This window comes from Mobula hypostoma, chromosome 1 (genome assembly GCF_963921235.1).
Source record: "Mobula hypostoma chromosome 1, sMobHyp1.1, whole genome shotgun sequence".
NCBI lineage: Eukaryota > Metazoa > Chordata > Chondrichthyes > Myliobatiformes > Myliobatidae > Mobula > Mobula hypostoma.
This window is the reverse complement of record NC_086097.1, coordinates 15,578,178-15,599,996: the sequence shown is the minus strand read 5'-3', so window position 1 is coordinate 15,599,996 and position 21,819 is coordinate 15,578,178. Positions and strand designations below refer to the sequence as shown.

General features: G+C 38.7%; 1 protein-coding gene across 1 annotated transcript in view; it reads right to left on the bottom strand.

Moving 5' to 3' along the window:
* The window catches only part of trip11 (thyroid hormone receptor interactor 11), a 142,331-nt gene that overhangs the window by 14,734 nt on the left and 105,778 nt on the right, over positions 1-21,819 (bottom strand). The window contains exons 15-17 of the mRNA XM_063043804.1: positions 16,972-17,071; positions 2,792-2,873; positions 930-1,044 (exon numbers count right to left, since the gene is read on the bottom strand). Of these exons, the coding sequence (XP_062899874.1) occupies positions 930-1,044; positions 2,792-2,873; positions 16,972-17,071 (297 nt within the window). The remainder of the gene's footprint in view (positions 1-929; positions 1,045-2,791; positions 2,874-16,971; positions 17,072-21,819) is intronic.

Below are 21,819 nucleotides of genomic sequence, written 5' to 3'. Positions count from 1 at the left end.
TTGCTGCCCTAAATGCCAATGGTGTAACACAGTAAGTTAACATGGTAACACTGATCCATCCACTGAGGGAGAACAGGATGTGGTAATATGTATGTTTGACTTGATGCCGTGACATCTTATGGGGTCAAGGAAATCATGTGATGAACTACTTGTGCTACCTGTCCGGGTTGTCAAGATCCTGGGTTCTGTAGACCATTGCAATGGTGGGTTTATACTGCCAATGGAGCAGGACCTATCCAGAGCTTGCGATGGAAGAGTCCGGTACGTTGTCTCTAAGGTATGATGTTGACAGGACAACCCCCCTTTAGACACCATTTCCTTTTATATTTGTGAGGAGGTCTCTGCAAGGTCAACTGGAAGCAGGGTGATTTTAGCATTTCCAAGTTTGATACATAGATGAATGCTGAGTGTACCATTCTATGTATCCGCTGCTCTGTTTTAATGAAGTGGTTGTGATATTAATGCCAGACCATTTCAGAGAGCAGTTACGAGTCAAACACATTGCTGTGGTTGGCCATACCTGGTAGAAATAGCATTTTCCCTCCTTTGAAAGACACTGGGTGAACCAGATGGGTTTTTAAGACAGGTATTTTCTTTTAAATTCCAGACTATGAACTAAATTAAAACATAGTAAGGATTTCCATGATTTTATCCCATTCATGGAGCAATGATAACCATTTCCAAATCAGAATCGCATGCAACTTGAAGAAGTATCATTCTAGTATGCCTGCCCTCTTTGTCTGATGTAGGGGTGCAAGAAAAAAAAATGTCGTTGGATGAAAGACACTACAAATACAATGCAAGGAAGTGAATGGTCAGGATTGTGCGATTTGACCTTGCAGCTCTGAATTGTTAGTCCAGCAATTTACCAATTACCCTACAGCCATATCCATATGATTCACCAACTACACTGGATGATTCAATCATACCTGACTAATCTCTTCTTTCTTCAGCCCTAGCACACTTCCCATCATCCGCATTGCCTCATTGCGCTTGTTTTTTGGAGTATGGAAGTAACTCACAAACAAATTTCTCATCAAAACCCTTGGAAATAAAGAGCAAATGGTTAATGAACATACAAAAAAAAAGGCAGATCTGCATTTCAATTAAGTGGCATTCTAACTAGCAATGATTTTGCTTTAAGTGCATAATACAATCATAATTTTTTCCTCAAAAGAAACTTCTACGATACTGAAATCAACCGTTGATATTAAGGAAAATATTTAAGTTTTCTCAAAGGTAATCTAATTGATTTCTACAGCAGAATGGCAACTTGAATGCACAGGAGCTGAAGAAGCTGCAGAAAGTAATGGGATCTGCCCATACATGACAGGTATCCTTCCCACCATCGGAAATATCTACAGAAGGCATTGCTTCAAGCAGGCACCATCTACCAAAGATCCCTACTGTCCAGGCCATGTCATTTTCTTGCAGCCACCATCATGCAGGAAGTAAAGAAGCCTCCAACACCTGGTCCAACGACAGCTACTTCTCTTCAATCATTTGTTATTGAATTAACCTTCACAACCCTATCACTTTAACATAGCATCCCAATAAACATTTGCACTAAAGTTGACTTTGTTTTTTGTTCTGTAGTAACTGTGCTTTCTTGAGTATAATTACGTTTAATTTATGTTTTTCTTATGAATGCTGCTTATATGTGCCTGTGATGCTGCTACAAGTAAGTTTTTCATTGCATCTGTGCTTCATATACTTATGCAAATGATATAAACTTGATTTGATATATTTTTTAAATATAACATGTTCAGATTGTGATCTGGAACCACTACATATATGGAATCGACTTGTATGTAGATAAGAGAGACTTCTGTGCAATTTGAACATCTTTGTAACTTTCCATAATTGTAAATGTTAAATATACCTTGATATAGACATGACAACATTTTACAACATCAATGAGCAGCAGCAGATATGTCTTAGCAGGAGCCTGGATTCACAGGTAGTGAATTAGATAAGGAAGAATGCTGCTGCAAGCAGAATCACAAAGTAGTAAATCAGGATTTTCAGGAAAACAGAAAACGGTTTTTGTTGAATCATTGTTTTATTTTAAATTAACTTATGGGATGTGGATGCTGCTAGAAAAGCTAACACGGGTTGCCCAATATATCTTCCAATGAGCAAATGATGGTGAACCATTACTTTGAATTTTCAAATCCAATCCAGACTGTCCTGGGTAATGAATAGGTTCCATTTTAACATCCATCCATTGGTAAATTTTGTTCGTACATTGGAAAATAACAAAAATCTCTTGATTTGTAATTGAACCTCCACAGCATTGCAATGAATAGCACTGAAAACACTCAAGACTGTTATGAAATAATAATTACTAAAAGTGGAGAGAGAGGAAACTAATTCTGCAATGCATAGGATATGTATGTACCTACTTCAGACTTCTGAATTTAATAATACTATGCAGGCTCATTTGTACAAGGAGTGTTCATAAGTCACCTGCAGACAGCCTGTAGTGAACAATCACTCACAGTGATGGCTACAGCCTTTGACCCAGAGGTTAAGAGTGATATTCATCTCACATCAGGACGGTGTGATTTGGAGAAGGACTTGCATTTGATAGTCTCCCTATCCAGTTATTCTTGTTCTTCAAGATATTGATGATTATGGCCAATTATTGCCCAAAATCATCCAGTAGTGTTCTTTATCAATGCTACTCCTCTGGATTCCAGTAAATACATTAAAATCAGACACCAAGTATTAATTTTAATACAAAAAGAATTCATGCATTACTGATATAAAATTGGGTATTGATACATACTTGTCAATTTTTCCTTCATTGTTGTTGACCAGGTTTAATAATTTTCTCTGCGCATCGTCCAACATATCATTTTGAGACTCAACTGTAAAAGAAATAGATGATTCATGGAATAGCCAAAAGTAGCCTGAACAGACAAAGTGGTCGGGCAGAAAAATCTTATTAAGAGAAAACAGTGTGGCTGACACCGAACTTGCTTCAGGAAAATACTCAATTTCAGCCAATTAGAATCAGAAGATTAAATTCAGACAGCCCTATTACTCGAGATGATGCTACCAAATCAGCCTAATTATGTTCATAAGTGGATAGGAAAGGGAAAGACTCAGGTATGGGAAGTTTTCTACTTTGATTCTGTGTTACATTATCTGGCGGCATATAAAAATAACTATGCATAGGCAACTCGCAGGACACATTACATGTTCCCTCGAACTACAGTGATGATTGAATCAGCTGTAAGAGTTGTATTCAGAGAAGTTCATATACAGCAGTATTCATTGAAGGATCAGAAGTGGAAAGAGTGAGCATTTCAAGTTCCCGGGTGTCAACCTCTCTGAGGACCTAACCTGGGACCCACATATCAATGCTGTTGTGAAGAAGGCATGACAGCAGCTACATTTCATCTGGAGATTTGGTACGTTATCAAAGACACTCGCAAATTTCTACAGATGTACCAACTGGCATCACTGTCTGGTATGGGAGAGGGGCACTGCACAAGATCAAAATAAAGTTGAAACCCAGTCAGCTCTCTCATGGGCACTAGCCTCCCCAGCAGCCAGGACATCTTCAAAGAGTGATGTCTCAAGAAGGCAGCATCCATCATTAAGGACCCCATCACCCAAGACATGCCACCTTCTCAGTGTTACCATCAGAAAGGAAGTACAGAAGACTGAAGGCACACATTCAATGATTCAGGAACAGTTTCTTCCCCTCTGCCATCCGATTTCTGAATGGACATTGAACCCATGAAACAGTACCTCTCTACTTTTTCTTTTCTCTTTTTGCACTAATTTAACTTAAAATACATACTTAATATATAATATTTTATATATATTAAAATATAAATACACATGCTTACTGTAATTTGCAGTTTTTATTATGTATTGTAATGTACTGTTGCTGCATAACAACAAATTTCATGACATAGGCCGGTGATATTGTTACTGACAGTATTACTGTGCTGGGTATAGGTGTGAGCCTTCCCAGCTCTCTGCTGCTTTGCTGGGGACCTGGTTCAGGGGCTCAGACCTCTGTGTCAACAATATGATCTCATTGCTGCGTAGTTGATGTGGAATGAATGCAATGGCTTTGAGTGCTTATGGTAGGTGAACTGGGAAAGGAAAGTGGATGTTCTGCACTGAGATTCAGGGCTCAAGAGTACATCCTATCCCACATAGTACAATGTGTGATGGCGTGACTGGGGACTAATTGTGTCTGCTCCATGGGTTGACAGAATACTTTGATCTTAATATCGCTCATCACCTCCTGTGAATGTGATGACAGCTGAGCTTGTTACCAATGAGAAATCACTGGGCTGCGAAGAACTGTGCAGACAAACAAAGACAAGGGATATTGTAGCTTCCAATACTGAAAGCCATGCCAGTCTCCAGCAATTCCTGCATTTGTTGTTCTGGTCAGGGTGCAGCCCTACACATCGTGCTCTAACACCCACCAGTCCTCAAAGGCAACCTCTGCATATTGCCTCAGTGGCTTCATCAGAACCACCAAAAGGCATAGTTTCAGTCTGGACTCCCAGAAGAACCCGAATAGAAGCTTTCGTTTAAAGTTCAGGAGCACTACTGATTCTAGGACAAAGGACAATATACGGAATCAGCACCCTGAGAATACACAGAGTACCAGTGTAAAAAGAAATGCTGAGGCATTTTGTTCAAGTTTTTACACTAATTCTCATTTCATCTGCTTGGCAACAGATTTAGTTTACTAAACTTTCTTTAGATATCAAATGATTACAACCTGGAGTCATTATGTTCTATTTTCAGAGCACCTTTCACCCTTCCAGAAAACTAGTGGTCACTATATATAATTACAAGTTCTTTAAAATGTCTGTGTTAAGTTTTACAATAACAGAAAGAGAAGCTAAAATCTGGAAGGTATAAATTCTTATAAGGGAAAAATATGCATTAAGTTATATGCAAAACAAGTATTGCAGTTGGGAAGAAAACTTTGTAAAAAGATTGAATTAGAAGCTATTTCTATTTCACAGCAACAACAGTAATCAGTTAGGAATCCTAAAACCATCTCAGTTAAGATTAGCTGCCTGTTAAATACCACAACGAAATAAGACTTCAAGACACATCTTTGGCAAAGAATTCCCCACCCAGATCACTCATGGAATAAAAATGTTTTCTCTCAAGTCACTATTCATTTTTTAGCTAATCACCTTCATTCGACATTCATCAGTTCTTGACCCATCCATTAATGGGAACAGCTTCTTTCCTGCTGAATAGTGCAAAACTTTCATGGTTTTAAATATCTTACCTCTAGCAGATCTTCTAACAATATTGTGTTTCAATTTTCTGTAGCCTATCTGCCAAAAACAGAGCCTTTTTTCTTTTAGTAAACTTTTCTGCATCCTCTCCAAAATCTCTGCATATTCCCAAATCTGGATGCAAATACTCTGGTTATGAAATAAAAATAATTAGCCCTCGCATCCAACAAGCACATCTTTACTTTCCTCTTCTCTTGCTGTTGTCCGTTGGGATCGCTCCCTTTGTGATTCTCTTGTCCATTCATCCCTTCCCACTAATCTCCCTCCTGGTACATATTCCTGCAAGCAACAGAAATGCTATACCAGCCCATCCATCTCCTCCCTCGCCTCCATTCAGGGCCCCAAACAGACCTTCCAGGAGAGGCAACAGTTCATCTGTGAATCTGTTGGGGTCACCTATTGTACCAAGTATTCTCAAAGCAGCCTTCTTTACATTGTTGAGGCCCGAAATAGACTGGAGAACTGCTCTGCTGAGCACCTCCACTCCATCTGCTAAATCTGGAAATTCCCAGTGGTCAACCATTTTACTTCTTATTTCCATTCCCGTTCTGACATATCAGTCCACAGCTTCCTCTTCTGTTACGATGAGGCCACTCTCAGGGTGGATAGCAACACCTCATTTCATCCAGGTCACCTCCAACCAGATAGCATGAATATCAATTTTTCCTTCCGGTAATTTTGTTTACTTTTATTTTCCCTCCCTTTTTTCTTCTATAATCACTCAGACCTCTTACCTCAACTCCTCACCTGCCTCTCACCCTGTGCCCCTCCTTCTTCCCCTTCTCCCATGGTCCACTCTCCTCTATCGGATTCCTTCTTCTCCAGCCCTTTACCTTTCCCATTCATCTGGCTTCATTTATCACTTTCTAAGCTTGCCTTACTTTCCCTATCCTCACCTTTTTATTCTGACATCTCCCGCATCCTTTCCAGCCCAAAACATCCACTGTCTATTCATTTTCATAGTTCCTCCAGCTTTTTGTGTGTTGCTCACGAGAAACAAATGTTGGATATCATTTGGCATTGGTGCCTTCTCCCCCATTCAATAAGACCATTGTTGATCTTCAACATCCCTGCGCTAACCCCATATCCTTCAATTCCCCTAATATTTTAAAACCTATTAATTTCCACCTTGAGAGCCTCCACAGATTCACCACTGAGTAAAAAAAAATACCTCTCATCTCTATTCTGAATATCCAACTCTTTATTTTGAGAATGTGACTTCCTAGTATTGGAAGCCAAAGGCAGGGAAAATTAATTCTACGTCTACACTATAAAATCTTATTAAGAATCCTGTAAACTTCAATAAGACCACCTCTCACTCTTCTAAACATGAGTGCATAGGCCTAATCTAATTAGCATCTCCTCACTTCTCACAACAAAACCACCATCTTGATAAATCTATCCCTGATGAAGCATTGCTGTATTCTTGAGCACAAAGTTCCAAATGTGGTCTCACCAGGGCTCCATAAAACTGGAACAAGATGTCTCAACTCTTGTACTCAAATCCTCTGCAATAAAGGGCTAGACACCATTTGCTTTCAGAACCACTTGTCAAACATGCATTCATCAATTCAGGCAGAAAAACTCCTATGCCCCAGTGAACACCAACACCTTGCAGTCTTTCAATGTTTTGCTTTACTATTTTTACTGTCAAAATGAATGACCTCAGAATTTTCCATTTTCTGGTCCATATACTATGTACTTCATCAGTTATGGAGCCTGTCTACGTCCTGCAAAGCCTTCTGAATCCTTTTCACAGCTCCCATTGCCACTTAGCTTCTGTGTTATCAGAAATCATGGAACACTTTCCACTTGATAGCCTCCAATAAACCAGTGATCAAGATTGTGTATGGCTGGGGACACAACAATGATACCTACAACATCAATTGGTCATTATCTCTCAATCTGAAAATGACCATCAATGTCTTCTGATTTCTCTCCATTAAGAAAGCTCAGCTCAAGCCAGTTTACCATCCTAAATGTTGAAGTCACAAGCGACTGCAGAGACTAGAATCTTACGCAATAAACAATCTATTTTGCATTACTTATTTAATATATTATTACATATTTATTGCAATTTACAGTTTATTATGTATTTCTGCCTCAAAACAAATTTCACAACATGTTAGTGATATTAAACCAGATTCTGATTCTCTGAAGACAAATCCAGCACATCAACTGGTTTCCCCTCATCTACTCTGCTAATTACAGCCTCTAAAGCTCTAACAACCTCAAACACCTGTCATAATAACATGATGAGTCTGAGTCTGCCCGATCCCACTTTTATTTTCCAAGAGTCCTGTTAGCAATTCCTTGTTACAGATTTCCTGCTTTTTTCCCCTACTACTCATGTTGGGCTAGTTGGTCCATTGTTATTCTGTTTCTCTCTGTCCCTCCTTTCATGAATAGTGGAGTTACATCTGTTACCTTCAAATTTGTGGGAACCATTCTAGCGTCAATGGAAATTTATAAGATCACAATTAATGCATTGAATGTCGCAGTAGACGACAATGCAAACATACAAAACCCCAGAATGGTGAGGATTTATCACCATTCAGATCAATTCCTCCATCAAATGCTCCACATGTATTAACCCTTTCATTCCTGAGATCATTCTTGTATACTTCCTTTGACCCCTCTCTAATGTCAGCACATCTTTTCTTAAATATGGGGCCCAAAACAGCTTACATCAAATGAGGCCTGACTAATGCCTTATAAAGCCTCAGCATTACATCCTTGCTTTTATTTGAAATGAATGCTGTTTTCCCTGTTGACTTTAAGATGGTGCCAACGAACAATGCACCCAACAGCGATGTCCTGCAGACAGACCATGAAACTCCTCCTTTTACTATTACTACTACTTCTTCCAAATATGATTCTACAACTGAACTGCCTGCCATTGGAACCCATGACTTAAATTTTGATTGTGTGTTTTTGGACCAAATGAGCAATCTGGATGAGGGAGTTTGTTAAGGTTTGGAAGGGGGTGTGGGGCCTGGAGACCAGGAAGCCTGGGATGCGAGCCCAAGATCAGCTCCATTGCTTCTCTCCGACTGAGCCGTTGAGCAAGATTGAAGTCGATGAGGTCGACAGCGGAGGAGGATAAGCGGGTGTTCGGCGCCATCTGCCCGCAAATGATCAGTCTTCCTCTCCCACCCACTAGCAGTTGTTGGAGGAAATTGCAGGATTCTTGGGATCCACATTGCAAGGATTGATTGGAACATTTTGGAGTACCTTAAGGCTCATGCTGCATGTGTTATTCTTTTTTTGCTGTTTTTGAGCAGTTTGATCAATGTGGACTGGGGCGCACTGGTGAAGAACAATCCTGTGGCCTGCAGTGGGCCAGCGACACAGCACTGAATTGAACTAAACTGAATACCACTGGACTCCCGGTTTGGTGTTTGATATTCCCCACTCACTTTTTGCCATTTGCGCAATTTGTTCTTTTTTCGCGCATTGGGTGTTCGATGTTTTCTTGAACAGGTTTCATGATGTTTCTTGGTTTTGTGGCTGCCTGCGGGAGGACAAATCTCAGCTGCATTCAGTATACATATTTTGATAATAAATGTACTTTGAATCTTTGTGTAGGTAAGTGCTGCCATGGGACGGGCGCAGTAGTATAGCGATCAGCACAATAGCTATACAGCACCAGCAATCACTGATCAGGGTTCGACCCCAGCCACTGTTTGTAACGTGTTTATACGTTCTGTTGTAACTGCGTGGGTTTACTCTGGATGCACCGGTTTCCTCCCACATTCCAAAGACGTGGAATGGTTAGGCTTAGCAAGCTGTCGGTATGCTACATTTGCACTGAAATCATGGTGACACTTGCAGGCTGCCCCAGCACAATCTTCACCGATTTGACTCGACGCAAATGATGCACTTCACTGTACTTTTGATGTACGTGCTAATCTCATATCTCATTCTTGGAGGGAGGTGGAGTTGATGGGAACGTGGAAAGAATAGGTGACAGGGACAATTAGCAGAGAATGGGATTATTCTGTGAGCCAGCATGGACTCGAATGGCCAAAACAGCCTCCCTCAATGCTGCAGATAGAACTTGTTACGGCAACGGTTATATGAGAAAGTTGTCAAATTAGCATTTAAAAAGCCATGACGCAAATTTAAAAGCCTCACCCTGCCCTTCAAGTTCCTCCAGTGTCTCATGTGGGGTTGTTTAAAAATTTATCCAAATAACCAGCAACTCTGAAGGTGCAGTTGCTCCTCAATCTGGCAACCTGCATTATTTCCCCGCAAAATTATGGAGTGGGAGCCACACACAAGCTTTTGACTAAGCAGCAAGCGGGCTAACAATGTAGACAAGGGGAACAGCTAATTGACTGATCTACAAGATTCAGTAACGTTAAAAATACATGATGGCGGAGAGGTCCAGATGGAACGTTTTCCACAAGAAACTAGGGATAAAACAGGAAAGCACTCACTTGCACAATACCCAAAACATACATGCCAGTCCAAAAGGGATGAGGAAGGTAGTGCTGTTATTTTTTGTGCAGTTTAGTTGAATAGTCTTTTTTTTTTAAGTTTACCATGAACCAAGGATATATACTGAACTAAACCTTATTAAACCTGTACTAATAACGTCATTTCAAGCTTCCAATACACCTTGAGATTTTTTAAAATTCTCTGTCTACCCGCCTAACTCCCTCAACATTTTTCTAGCTTGTGCAGCAATGAATATTTTACCACTGAATAACCAAAGTCATTCCTTGGCTTATGATTTGAAGTAGAAAGAATGAAGCAAGCTGCCCAACAATCTTGATTGACAACCCATGGCTTCAATGCATGAAAAAACTGCATTTTAGCAATGAATGGGCATTTTATGATATAACTTAAATGCTCAATCAATCAAGAAAATGAACAAATACCTTCAGTTCATTTGATATAATGCCACTTAGATGCATCTTATTTCTATAAGATTATTAAACCAGCTGGAATTACTTTCTCTGTCAAGATATCCCTGCTTTGTCTTACATCATTTCATGCAGGAGAATTTGCCAAAATCTTAAAAAGGTCAACTACTGCTTTAATGATTTTTGTGCAAAAGCTACTCATTTATGCATCGGGCATCCCCTCATTTTATAAATAGGAGACAAATATTTCTCTGACATGAAGTGATTCACCATGTTTTATCATTTAATAGCACTGATATCCTTAGATCTCTGAATGGAAATGAAAGTGGACCATATACCTGTATCTGATGTATGGAAGTTTAAACCTGTAGGGCCACACTACTTTCAGCACTATGCTTAAAACAGAGCATTCAATGGAGCATCGGTCAGAATCACCCTAATTTAATACCCCCAGTTAGTCCCAAAAATTGAAATAGATCAACTTCCATGACAGATACTTAATTTCATTTAAAACTGTATACTGACTGAATGGAAACGGATTTAATTACAATTAATAATCTTTTTACTACTGTTCTGAAGTAGATATGTTGCAGTGTGTTAGAATCTTTCCAGCAACCAAATAACTATTCAATACTTCATGTAAACATACAAATGCAATTTTCCAGTCAGCATGTTGTGACTGAAGATTCTTCATGTTATGCTAATGCTCTATTTCATTGTACGGAAGAATACCAAAGCACTGAACAAAAACAATTGGACTGTCAAGATATTTTTTTACTTGGCTAATGTAACAATTTGTTTACCACAGACTCCACTAAACCATCCAATCCTCTGAAGAAATTTTCTGCACAACATTATCTAGTCCACAAAACTGACAAATATCCAAAATACTTACCAGCATTCTGTGTTCTGTAGTTTAGACTATTTCTTAGCTTCACATTTTTAAGATTTTTGTATTTCAGAACACTACTGTGATCCACACGGTATTGCAATTATCAGCATTTGGGCTCTGAGTAACTAAATAAATATGGAATTTAGAATTCCAAAGCTGACAACAGAAGATTCAAATTCATATCTCTGGATCAACAACCCAGATTTCTCACTGCAGATCTAGTAACTTAACCAACTGCTGCAAGATTTGATTTAACTATCTATTCACATATCAGCACATAACACTTCATACTTTCCTCTAAATTGAACATGCTCTGATTAGTGCATCACAAATGTAAGAGTTAAAAATGGTTTGGAATGCTTTTCCATGTTGCTTCATAAGCACAAGTTGTTGCATACAGTTTTCAGATCTCTTCAAGAATCTGAAGAAATCCATATGTCTGCATTTCTATCTATCCTTCTATAGCTTCACAAAGTTCCGCCTTGAAGATTTTGAAGTCTTTTTAATTGTTTCTGCATTGAAAGTGAAGAAATCTTTGTATTTCAAGGGTTTACAAAATGAAGAATTGATTTATTCACTTCCCTGTTCTGGTTGGCTTCCTTTTATATATACTCCCAATTCTTTCTTTATCTGTGGCCAAAAATGCATATTTTCAAATTGCATTTTTGTTGCCAGTGATCCAGACACATTGCTGTTTACTATCAGTCAATCAACTGCATGCCTCTTTCACAATTTTGCTTTTAAACCATTATATATTTCTTTTCAACCTATCCACCCTTAGCAATGTCCATATTTAGCAAATCTGCTTCACATCCACATCAATCCTACCCAAAGAAATTCAAAACTCAAATTTGTAAATGGATTAGGAATGTTGCAAAGCTTCTCATATCTTTTAATGTTAATGGCATTCCTGCTGGTCAGAGACATGATTTCTCCAAAATGGCTCAAGACAAATTATGCTATACACAATAACATTTCTTTCACTTGCTTTTTGATTTAACTTTTTCTTTACCCTTTGGCTTATCTTCCATCTTCTTGTTAATTTAAAGTACTTCAGCACTACCCAATTCCTCCTTACACAACTCTTACTTGGTGTACTGTCCACTCCTAATCCTAAATGCTGACATTATATTGTTGGTGAGTCTAGTGAGTATGCCGGGCATCACTGTGCTTAAACTCAGTGTTTCTTTAATTAATCATGAAGCCTTTCTCTCTGTACTTTTTCCTTCAGTTTCTCCGAAGAATGTCAACTCAGGCCATGGTATGATTCTGTGCAATTTCAACTAAATGGCCATCATTTCTGTATAAACCTTTACAGCAAGTGATAATGGGAAATTCAAATAGAAAGCATTACTAAAAAGCCCACTAGTGCACAGGCAGACTTACAGTATGGCCAGTTGGAGAGTGATTAGGCACAAGAACAGTGATCTATACTCCCAAAGAGCTAAAGAAAAGCTACTGCAATGCAGATTGAATGCAGGTGGACAGCCTGTTTCCTAATGACTGGCACGAATAAGAGAATTGTACAATCAAGCAGCCTGGAGACAAGCCATTCAGCCTAACCAGTGGGCAGCCTTCTGCATTAGCCCTTAACACCCAGAACCTGGTCCATAGCACTCCGTGTCTAACCAAATCAAGTGTTCATTGAGGCCACAGGAGGTGCAGAGAAGTGAGAGAGATCAGCTGGTTGAGTAGTGTCTCAACAAGAACCTTGTACTTGTTGGCAAGTTCAAGGAATTGACTGTGGACATTAGGAAGGGGAAGTCATCATTAAGGGTTCAGTGATGGAAAGGGTGTCACTATCTTAAGTGATCTCTCCAGAGCCCAATACAATTATGAAGGTGGCATGCCAGCAGCTATACTTCATTATGAGTCTGAGGAAATTCTGTATGTCACTAAAGACTTTATCAAGTTTCTACGGATGTACAGTGGAGAGCCTTCTGACTGGCTGCCTCAACACCAGCTGTAAAGGCTCCAATATGCAGAATCAAAAGAGGCTGCACACAGCTGTAGACTCAGTCATCTCAACTCTCTCCACATCTTCAAAAGGCAGCGCCTTGAAAAGGTGGCATCTACCCTGGACATATCTGCCTCTTGGTACAGGAGTCTGAAGATCCACACTCAAACGTTTTAGGAACAGCTTCCTCCCCTCCACCAATGTATTACTGAATGGTCCATGAACACTACCTTGCAATTCCTTTTTCAGACTTTTTTTTTGATAACTTAGAGTAATTTTTGTTTTCCACTGTACTTCTGCTGCAAATTAACAAATTCACGACATGTAAGCTACAAGAAAATTGATTTCGAAAGAAAAATTATGTCAGTGACCCAACTCCAACTACTCTCTCAGGCATTGCTTTCCAGGTCAAGCCAAGTTAAGTCAAGTCACTTTTTATTGTCATTTTGACCATAACTGCTGGTACAGTACACAGTTAAAATGAGACGACGTTTTTCAGGACCATGGTGCTACATGAAACAAAACAAAAAGCTACACTGGACTACGTAAAACAACACAGAAACTACACTAGGCTACAGACCTACCAAGGACTGCGTAAAGTGCACAAAACAGTGCAGGCATTACAATAATTAATAAACAAGGCAATAGGCACAGTAGAGGGCAGTAGGTTGGTGTCAGTCCAGGCTCTGGGTATTGAGGAGTCTGATGGCTTGGGGGAAGAAACTGTTACAAAGTCTGGTTGTGACAGCCCGAATGCTTCGGTGCCTTTTGCCAGATGGCAGGAGGGAGAAGAGTTTGGTATGAGAGGTGTGTGGGGTCCTTCATAATGCTGTTTGCTTTACGGATGCAGCATGTGGTGTCAATGTCTGTAATGGTGGGAAGAGAGACCCCGATGATCTTCTCAGCTGACCTCACTATCCGCTGCAGGGTCTTGCAATCTGAGATGGTGCAATTTCCGAACCAGGCAGTGATGCAGCTGCTCAGGATGCTCTCAATACAACCTCTGTAGAATGTGGTGAGGATGGTGGGGTGGGAGATGGACTTTTCTCAGCCTTCGCAGAAAGTAGAGACGCTGCTGGGCTTTCTTTGCTATGGAGCTGGTGTTGAAGGACCAGGTGAGATTCTCTGCCAGGTGAACACCAAGAAACCTGGTGTTCTTAACGATCTCTACGGAGGAGTCGTTGATGTTCAGCAGAGAGTGGTCACTCCGTGTCCTCCTGAAGTCAACAACCATTTCTTTTGTTTTGTTCACATTCAGAGACAGGTTGTTGGCTCTGCACCTGTCTGTTAGCCGCTGCACCTCTTCTCTGTATGCTGACTCATCGTTCTTGCTGATGAGACCCACCACGGTCGTGTCATCAGCGAACTTGATGATGTGGTTCGAGCTGTGTGTTGCAGCACAGTTGTGTGTCAGCAGAGTGAACAGCAGTGGACTGAGCACACAGCCCTGGGGGGCCCCGTGCTCAGTGTGATGGTGTTGGAGATTTATCAAGCTTTGGGTGTAGGTCCCTCTCATATTCTCTCTGAATCTCTTTCCCTCTTTAACATAACACCAACATCCACTAGTTTTATTTACATCTCATGGTGAAAATGTTTCCTGCAGTCTACCCTATTTATACTTCCAAAGTTTTATATATCTCAATCGTGCCCTCCCCCAAACCTCTCCAGGCTCTCCTCATAACTGAAATGCTCCATCCCAAGCAACATTCTGGTAAATTTCTACTGAATCATCTCCAGTGCTACTAAATTTCTTCTTATCCCATGGAGGCCAGAACTGGGTGAAGTACTCCAGTTGAGGTCAGAGCAAGGTTTTCTCATTTGAAGCATAACTTCTGTATGCAATGCTCCAAGTAATGAAGACGAGTACCCCATGGCTTCCTAACCACATAACCTATACACATTGCCACCATTAAGGATCTATGGACTTCTACTCTGAGGGCCAATACTTCTCAAGACCCCACTACTCAGGTCAGTACCAAGTCTAAGTAAGAGCAATCCAGGTAGTTTCACTCTAATGAAGAGCATTGGGGTAGATGTTCCTTAAAGGTGGACTGCTACGAAGGCCATTCTTCTCCTATTGCGGAACACAACAGGTTTCTGTATTCACTCGCCTTTATTTCCCTCCTCCTACCATTACTACCTCCAACTACACCATTTTCTCCTACCTGACTTATTGCCACCCCCCACTAAAGCTGCTAAGCACCAAGAAGCATTCACTAGATTTTGCAAGAAGATAAATGAATATACAATCAGTGGTCATTCCATTAGGTACAGGAGTTGAATCCGGTGTGATCTTCTACTGCTGTAGCCCATCCAGTTTAAGGTTCTAATCAGCCAATCATGTGATGGGAAGTTAATACATAAAAGCCTCCAGACATGGTCAACAGGTTCAGTTGTTGATCAGACCAAGCATCAGAAAAGGGAAGAAACATGATCTAAGTGATTGACCGTGGAATGATTGTTGATGCCAGGCGGGATGGCTTGAGGATCTCAGAAACTGCTGAACTCCTGGGATTTTCGCACACTATAGTCTCTAGAGCTTACAGAGAACAGTGCAAAAAATAAAAACACATCCAGTGAATGACTGTTCCGCAGGCGAAAACGCCTTGTTAACGTGAGAGGTCAGAGGAAAATGGCCAGACTGGCTCAAGCTGACAGGAAGGCAACAGTAACTCAAACAACCATGCGTTACAACAGTGGTGTAAGAAGCATCTCTGAACACACATGTCAAACCTTGAAGTGAATAGGCTACAGCAGCAGAAGACCACACCGGGTTCAACTTCTGCACCTAACAAAGTGACCACCAAGTATAAATCCTGACTTCCGGCCAAGATGGTGCCTGTGTACAACGATCCTTTGGTCGACATCTCCTGGTCAGATCATGAAACCATATATTTCACTTCTTTTATGCCTTTTACATTTGTTTTCATTTTGGATGTGATTCTGGAACCGTTGGAGCCTATGATTTGCTGTTTGGAGATCATTTGGGCGTTCCAGCACTCTGTAGTCTTCAAGAGGATTCCAAGAAGAAGAGGCGGTATGCAGGAACCTCATGGTGAGCAGGCTGCAAGTTCATGTGCGACTTCATTTCGCTGATTAAATCTTCCATTATTTGCCAATTAAAGCGACAAGGGAGATTGAAACATCAAGGTGAATGCGGAAGCTTGAAGATCCTTTGGGTATTTCAGCGCTCTGCAGGCTCTGAGAGGATTCCGGCAGAGAGATTCAGTACGTGCAAAATTCATGGCAGGAAGGCTGCAGGACGAGGGGCAAACCATTGTTAAGACTCCATTTTGCTGAGTAAAGCTTCCATTGTTTGCTGATTAAAACGACGAGGGAGATTGAAGCATCAAGCCAAGCATGGGTGGTGAACACCGGCTGGCTGTCTTTCGATTGCCCTGTACCAGACAGGGAAAGGTCTGCCGCTGGACCTGGAGAGTGTTCCCCAAGTTATCTGTGTTTTGAATGTAGACTTGGACTATAGACTTTTCTTTTCAGTCTCATAGCTTTTTATATTCTGTGTTTTTTTGCCCGATCTTTCTTGTTTTTCTTTGTGTAGGAAGAGGGATTAAGGGGTCGATGTGCCTCATCCATTTTCGTTAGTTTCAAGTGCGGGGAGGGGGATTTTGGGGGTTGATGATCGCGCTGCCCTTCTTTTCTTTTTTGATTTCATGGTTACGCAAAGAAGAAGAATTTCAAGAATTTCAATCTTACGGACAGGATCTTGGCCCAAAATGTTAAGTTTATTCCCTTCCATAGATGCTGCTTGACTTGCTGAATTTCTCCAACTCAAGATATGTGTGTATTGCTCAACATTTCCACCATCTGCAGAACCTCTTGTGTTACAGACACTTGCCTTTCCCTTATAATTTATTTTTCATTGCAAAGATTGAGTTTGAGGTAAATATGGAGAATCTTTCTAGTAATTCATTTTATAGGAGCAACATAATGAATTACCTTGTTTTTTAAGATCTTCAATCTGCTCCTCTTTGAGATCCAACTGCTCAGTTAGTCTTGACGCAGAATCCAAAGCCTCATTTGCTTCCTTTAAGTGCTCCTGCAGAAGGAAAGCAATAAGCAATCAAACTTCCTCATGCTTTAATTAACCTGGAGAAGAAAACATTTGATAATATCAGACTAAGAATCTGGATTAATATCACCAGCATATGTCATGAAATTTGGAAACTTTACAGGAGCAGTACAATGCAATACATGATAAATAAATAGAGAGAAAAAACTGAATTACAGTAAGTATATATATGTCTATTAAATAGTTGAGTTAAAATAAGTAATGCAAAAAAAACTCAGAAAACAAAAAGTGGTGGGGTAGTGTTCATGGGTTCAACGTCCATTTAGAAATTGAATGGCAATGGGGAAGAAGCTGTTCCTGAATCGCTGAGTGAGTGCCTTCAGACTCCTGTACCTCCTTCCTGACAGTAGCAGTGAGAAGAGGGCTTATCCTGGGTGGTGGTAGTCCTTAATGATGGAGTCCACCTTCCTAAGGCACCGCTACTTGAAGATGTCTTGGATACTACAAAGGCTAGTACCCATGATGAAGCTAATTTTACAAGTTTCTGCAACTTCGATCTTGTGCAGTAGCCCTCCATACCAGACAGTGATGAAGCCACTCAGAACGCTTTCCACTGTACATTTGTGGAAGTTTGAGTGTTCAATTTGATAAACCAAATCTCCTCAAATTCTTAATGAAATATAGCTGCTGACTTGCCTTCTTTATAGCTGCTTTAATAAGATGGGTCCTGGTTAGGTCCTCAGAGATAATGACACCCAGGCTCTTAAAATTGCTCACTCTCCACTTCTAATCCCTGTATGAGGATTGCTGTGTTCCCTCGTCTTACTCTTCCTGAAGTCCACAATCAGCTCTTTGTTCTTATTGATACTGAGTGGAAAGTTGTTGCAGTGACAACACTCCACTAACTGGCATACATCGTTCCTGTACACCCTTTTGTCATCATCTGAAATTCTGCCAACAATGGTTGTATCATCAGCAAATTAATAGATGGTATTTGAGCTGAGCCTAGCCACACAGTCATGGGTGTAGAGAGAGTAGAGCAGTGGGCTAAGCACACATCCCTATGGTGTGACAGTATTGATTGCCAGCAACATGGAAATGTTATTTCTGATCCACACAGATTGTGGTCTGCAGGTTAGGAAACTGAGGATCCAATTGCAGAGGGAGGTACAGAAGCCCAGGTTCTCTACCTTTTCGATCAGGACCGTAGGAGCGATGGTGTTAAACACTGAGCTATAGTCAATAAACAGCATCCTGATATAGGTATTTGTATTGTCCAGGTGATCCAAGGCCGCAAGGAGAGCCATTGAGATTGTGTCTGCTGTAGACCTACCGTGGCAATAGGCAAATTGCAGTGGGTCCAAGTCCTTCCTTTTTTTTGTAATATAATTTTTATTGAGTTTTCAAGAAGAATACAGGAAATGATAAAAACTACCCTCCCCCCTCAACCCTCTTCCCCCCCCCCCATATATAGTCCTACCTAAAAAGGAAGAAAAGAGAAAAAAAAAAGAAAGAAAGAAAAGAACCGCCTGGGTATTGGAAGGTTTCCACATGCTCCGTGGGATTCAAAATAAATTTGGTATAATTATTCGTTACTTTCCCCAAGGGACCAAGGTCTTTATCGGAGCACTTAAATATGCCATCCTATCTTTTGTAAATAAGGGCGCCAAATATTCAAAAATGTTACATATTTATCTCTTAAATTATAAGTAATTTTTTCGAGTGGAATAGAACTAGCCATTTCATTATTCCAACGATCCATACTTAAATACGAATCAGATTTCCAAGTAACTGCTATAGTCTTCTTAGTTACTGCCAATGCAATTTTTATAAATTCTTTCTGATATTTATTCAATTTAAGTTTCGGTTTTATCCCTTCAATATCATCTAATAGAAATAATACAGGGTTATGTGGAAGTTGAGTTCCAGTAATTTGTTCCAATAAGACTCTTAAATTTATCCAAAAGGGTTGAATTTTAAAACAAGACCAAGTAGAATGTAAAAAAGTAGCAATTTCTTGATTACACCGAAAGCATTTATCAGATAGATTTGAATTTAATCTATTTATTTTTTGTGGTGTAATATATAATTGGTGTAAAAAATTATATTGTACTAATCTAAGTCAAACATTTATTGTATTTGTCATACTGTCAAGACAGAGTCTTGACCAATTTGTTTCATCAATATTAATATTTAAATCTGTTTCCCATTTTTGCTTTGACTTATGGGTTCCTTGTTTAATTGTCTGTTCTTGAATCAAATTATACATACAAGAAATAAATTTTTTAATTTTCCCTTTTTGAATTAAAATTTCAATTTCATTAGGTTTTGGCAAAAACATTGTTTGACCCAGCTTACCTTTTAAGTAAGCCCTTAATTGAAAGTAACAAAAGAAAGTATTATTTGATATTTTATATTTATCCTTTAATTGTTCAAATGACATCAATATACCTCGTTCAAAACAATCTCCTACAAATTTAATCCCTTTTTGGTACCAATTATATAAAAGTTGATTGTCCATTGTAAAAGGAATAAGTCTGTTTTGGAACAAAGGTCTCCTTGCTAATAGAGATTCCTGTGTTTCATTATCAACATTTATCTTATTCCATAGATCAATCAAATGTGTTAATATAGGAGATTCTTTCTTTTCTCGTATCCATTTAGATTCCCATTTATATATAAAATCTTCAGGTCTATTTTCTCCTATCTTGTCTAGTTCTATTTTAATCCATGCTGGTTTTCAATCATCGAAGAAAGATGCAATAAATCTAAGCTGATTTGCTTTATAATAGTTTTTAAAGTTTGGAAGTTGTAACCCTCCTAACCCAAATTTACATGTCAATTTTTCCAATGATATTCTTGACATTTTACCTTTCCAAAGAAAATTTCTCACACATTTATTTAACTCTTGAAAAAATTTCTGTGGCAATTGTATTGGTAATGTTTGAAACAAATACTGTAATCTAGGAAATATATTGATTTTTACAACATTGACTCTACCTACTAATGTTATTGATAGTATCATCCATTTGTCAAAATCTTCTTGAATTTTTTTCAATAGTGGTAAATAATTAAATTTATGTAAATTCTTTACATCATTATCAAGTCTTATACCTAAATATTTTATACCATTTACCGGCCATCTAAATTGGGTTACTAATCGACATTGACTATAGTCTCCTTTAGTAAGAGGTAAAATTTCACTTTTATCCCAATTTATTTTGTAACCTGATACCTTCCCATATTCATCCAATCTAGAAGATAATTTATGTAACGAATGTTGTGGGTTTGTTAAGTAGATCAAAACATCATCAGCAAAAAGATTAATTTTATATTCCTCCTGATTAACTCTAAAACCCATAATATCTGGATCAATTCTGATTAGTTCTGCTAATGGCTCTATCGCCAGTACAAATAAAGCAGGTGATAATGGACAACCTTGTCTAGTTGACCTTTTTAACTGGAATGGTGTTGAAATTTGAGAGTTTGTCACTACTTAGCTTTAGGGTTAGAATTTAAAGTTTTAATCCAATTTATAAAAGATGTTCCTAATCCATATTTTTCTAATACTTAAATAAAAAATCCCATTCTAATCTATCAAATGCTTTTTCTGCATCCAAAGCTACTACTATACTCTTCTCGTCCCTTTTTTGTGCCAAATGAATTATACTGAGTAGCCTGGTTACATTATCTGCCAATTGTCTATTTTTAATAAATCCTGTTTGATCCATATGTATTAATTTTGGCAAATATTTAGATAATCTATTCGATAAAATTTTTGCTATTATTTTATAATCCGTATTCAATAAAGAAATAGGCCTGTATGATGTTGGTTTCATAGGATCTCTGTCTTTTTTTGGCAATACTATTACAATCGCTGTTGAATAAGATTCTGGAAGTTTATGTATTTTTTCTGCTTGACGTATTAGTTCCATAAAAAGAGGAAATAATAAATCTTTAAATTTTTTTTATAAAATTCAGGTGGAAAACCATCTTCTCCTGGAGATTTATTACTTTGGAGTGATCCTAAAGCTTCTTCAACTTCTTTTAATGTAAAAGGCATATCTAATCCCTTCTGTTCTTCCAAATTCAATTTTGGAAGAGAAACTTGTGATAAAAACCTTTCTATCTCATTAACATCATTTTGGGATTCTGATTGATATAATTCAGAATAGAAATTTTTAAAGGTTTCATTTATTTCAAGAGGTTTATAAGATATTTTATTTGCCCTTGTTCTAATTGCATTTATTGTTTTGGAAGCTTGTTCTGTTTTCAACTGCCAGGCAAGAATTTTATGTGCTCTCTCACCTAACTCATAATACCTTTGTTTAGTTCTTATAATTGCTTTTTCCATTCTATATGTCTGAAGCGTATTATATTGTAACTTCTTATTGACAAGTTGTCTTCGTTTTTCTTCTGACAGATATCTTTGAGATTCTTTTTCTATTTTTGTAATCTCTTTTTCCAATTGATCTAGTTCTGCCATATATTCTTTCTTAATTTTAGACGTATAACTTATTATCTGGCCCCTAAGATATGCTTTCATCGCATCCCATAATATAAATTTATCATCCACTGAATGAAAATTTGTATCCAAAAAAAATTGAATCTGCTTTTTCATAAAATCACAAAAATCTTGACGTCTTAATAATGTTGCATTAAATCTCCATCTATAAGCCACTTCTTCCTTATCAGCCATTATTATTGTCATTAATAAAGGGGAATGATCTGATAATATTCTTGCTTTATATTCCATATTTTTCACTCTGTGTTGA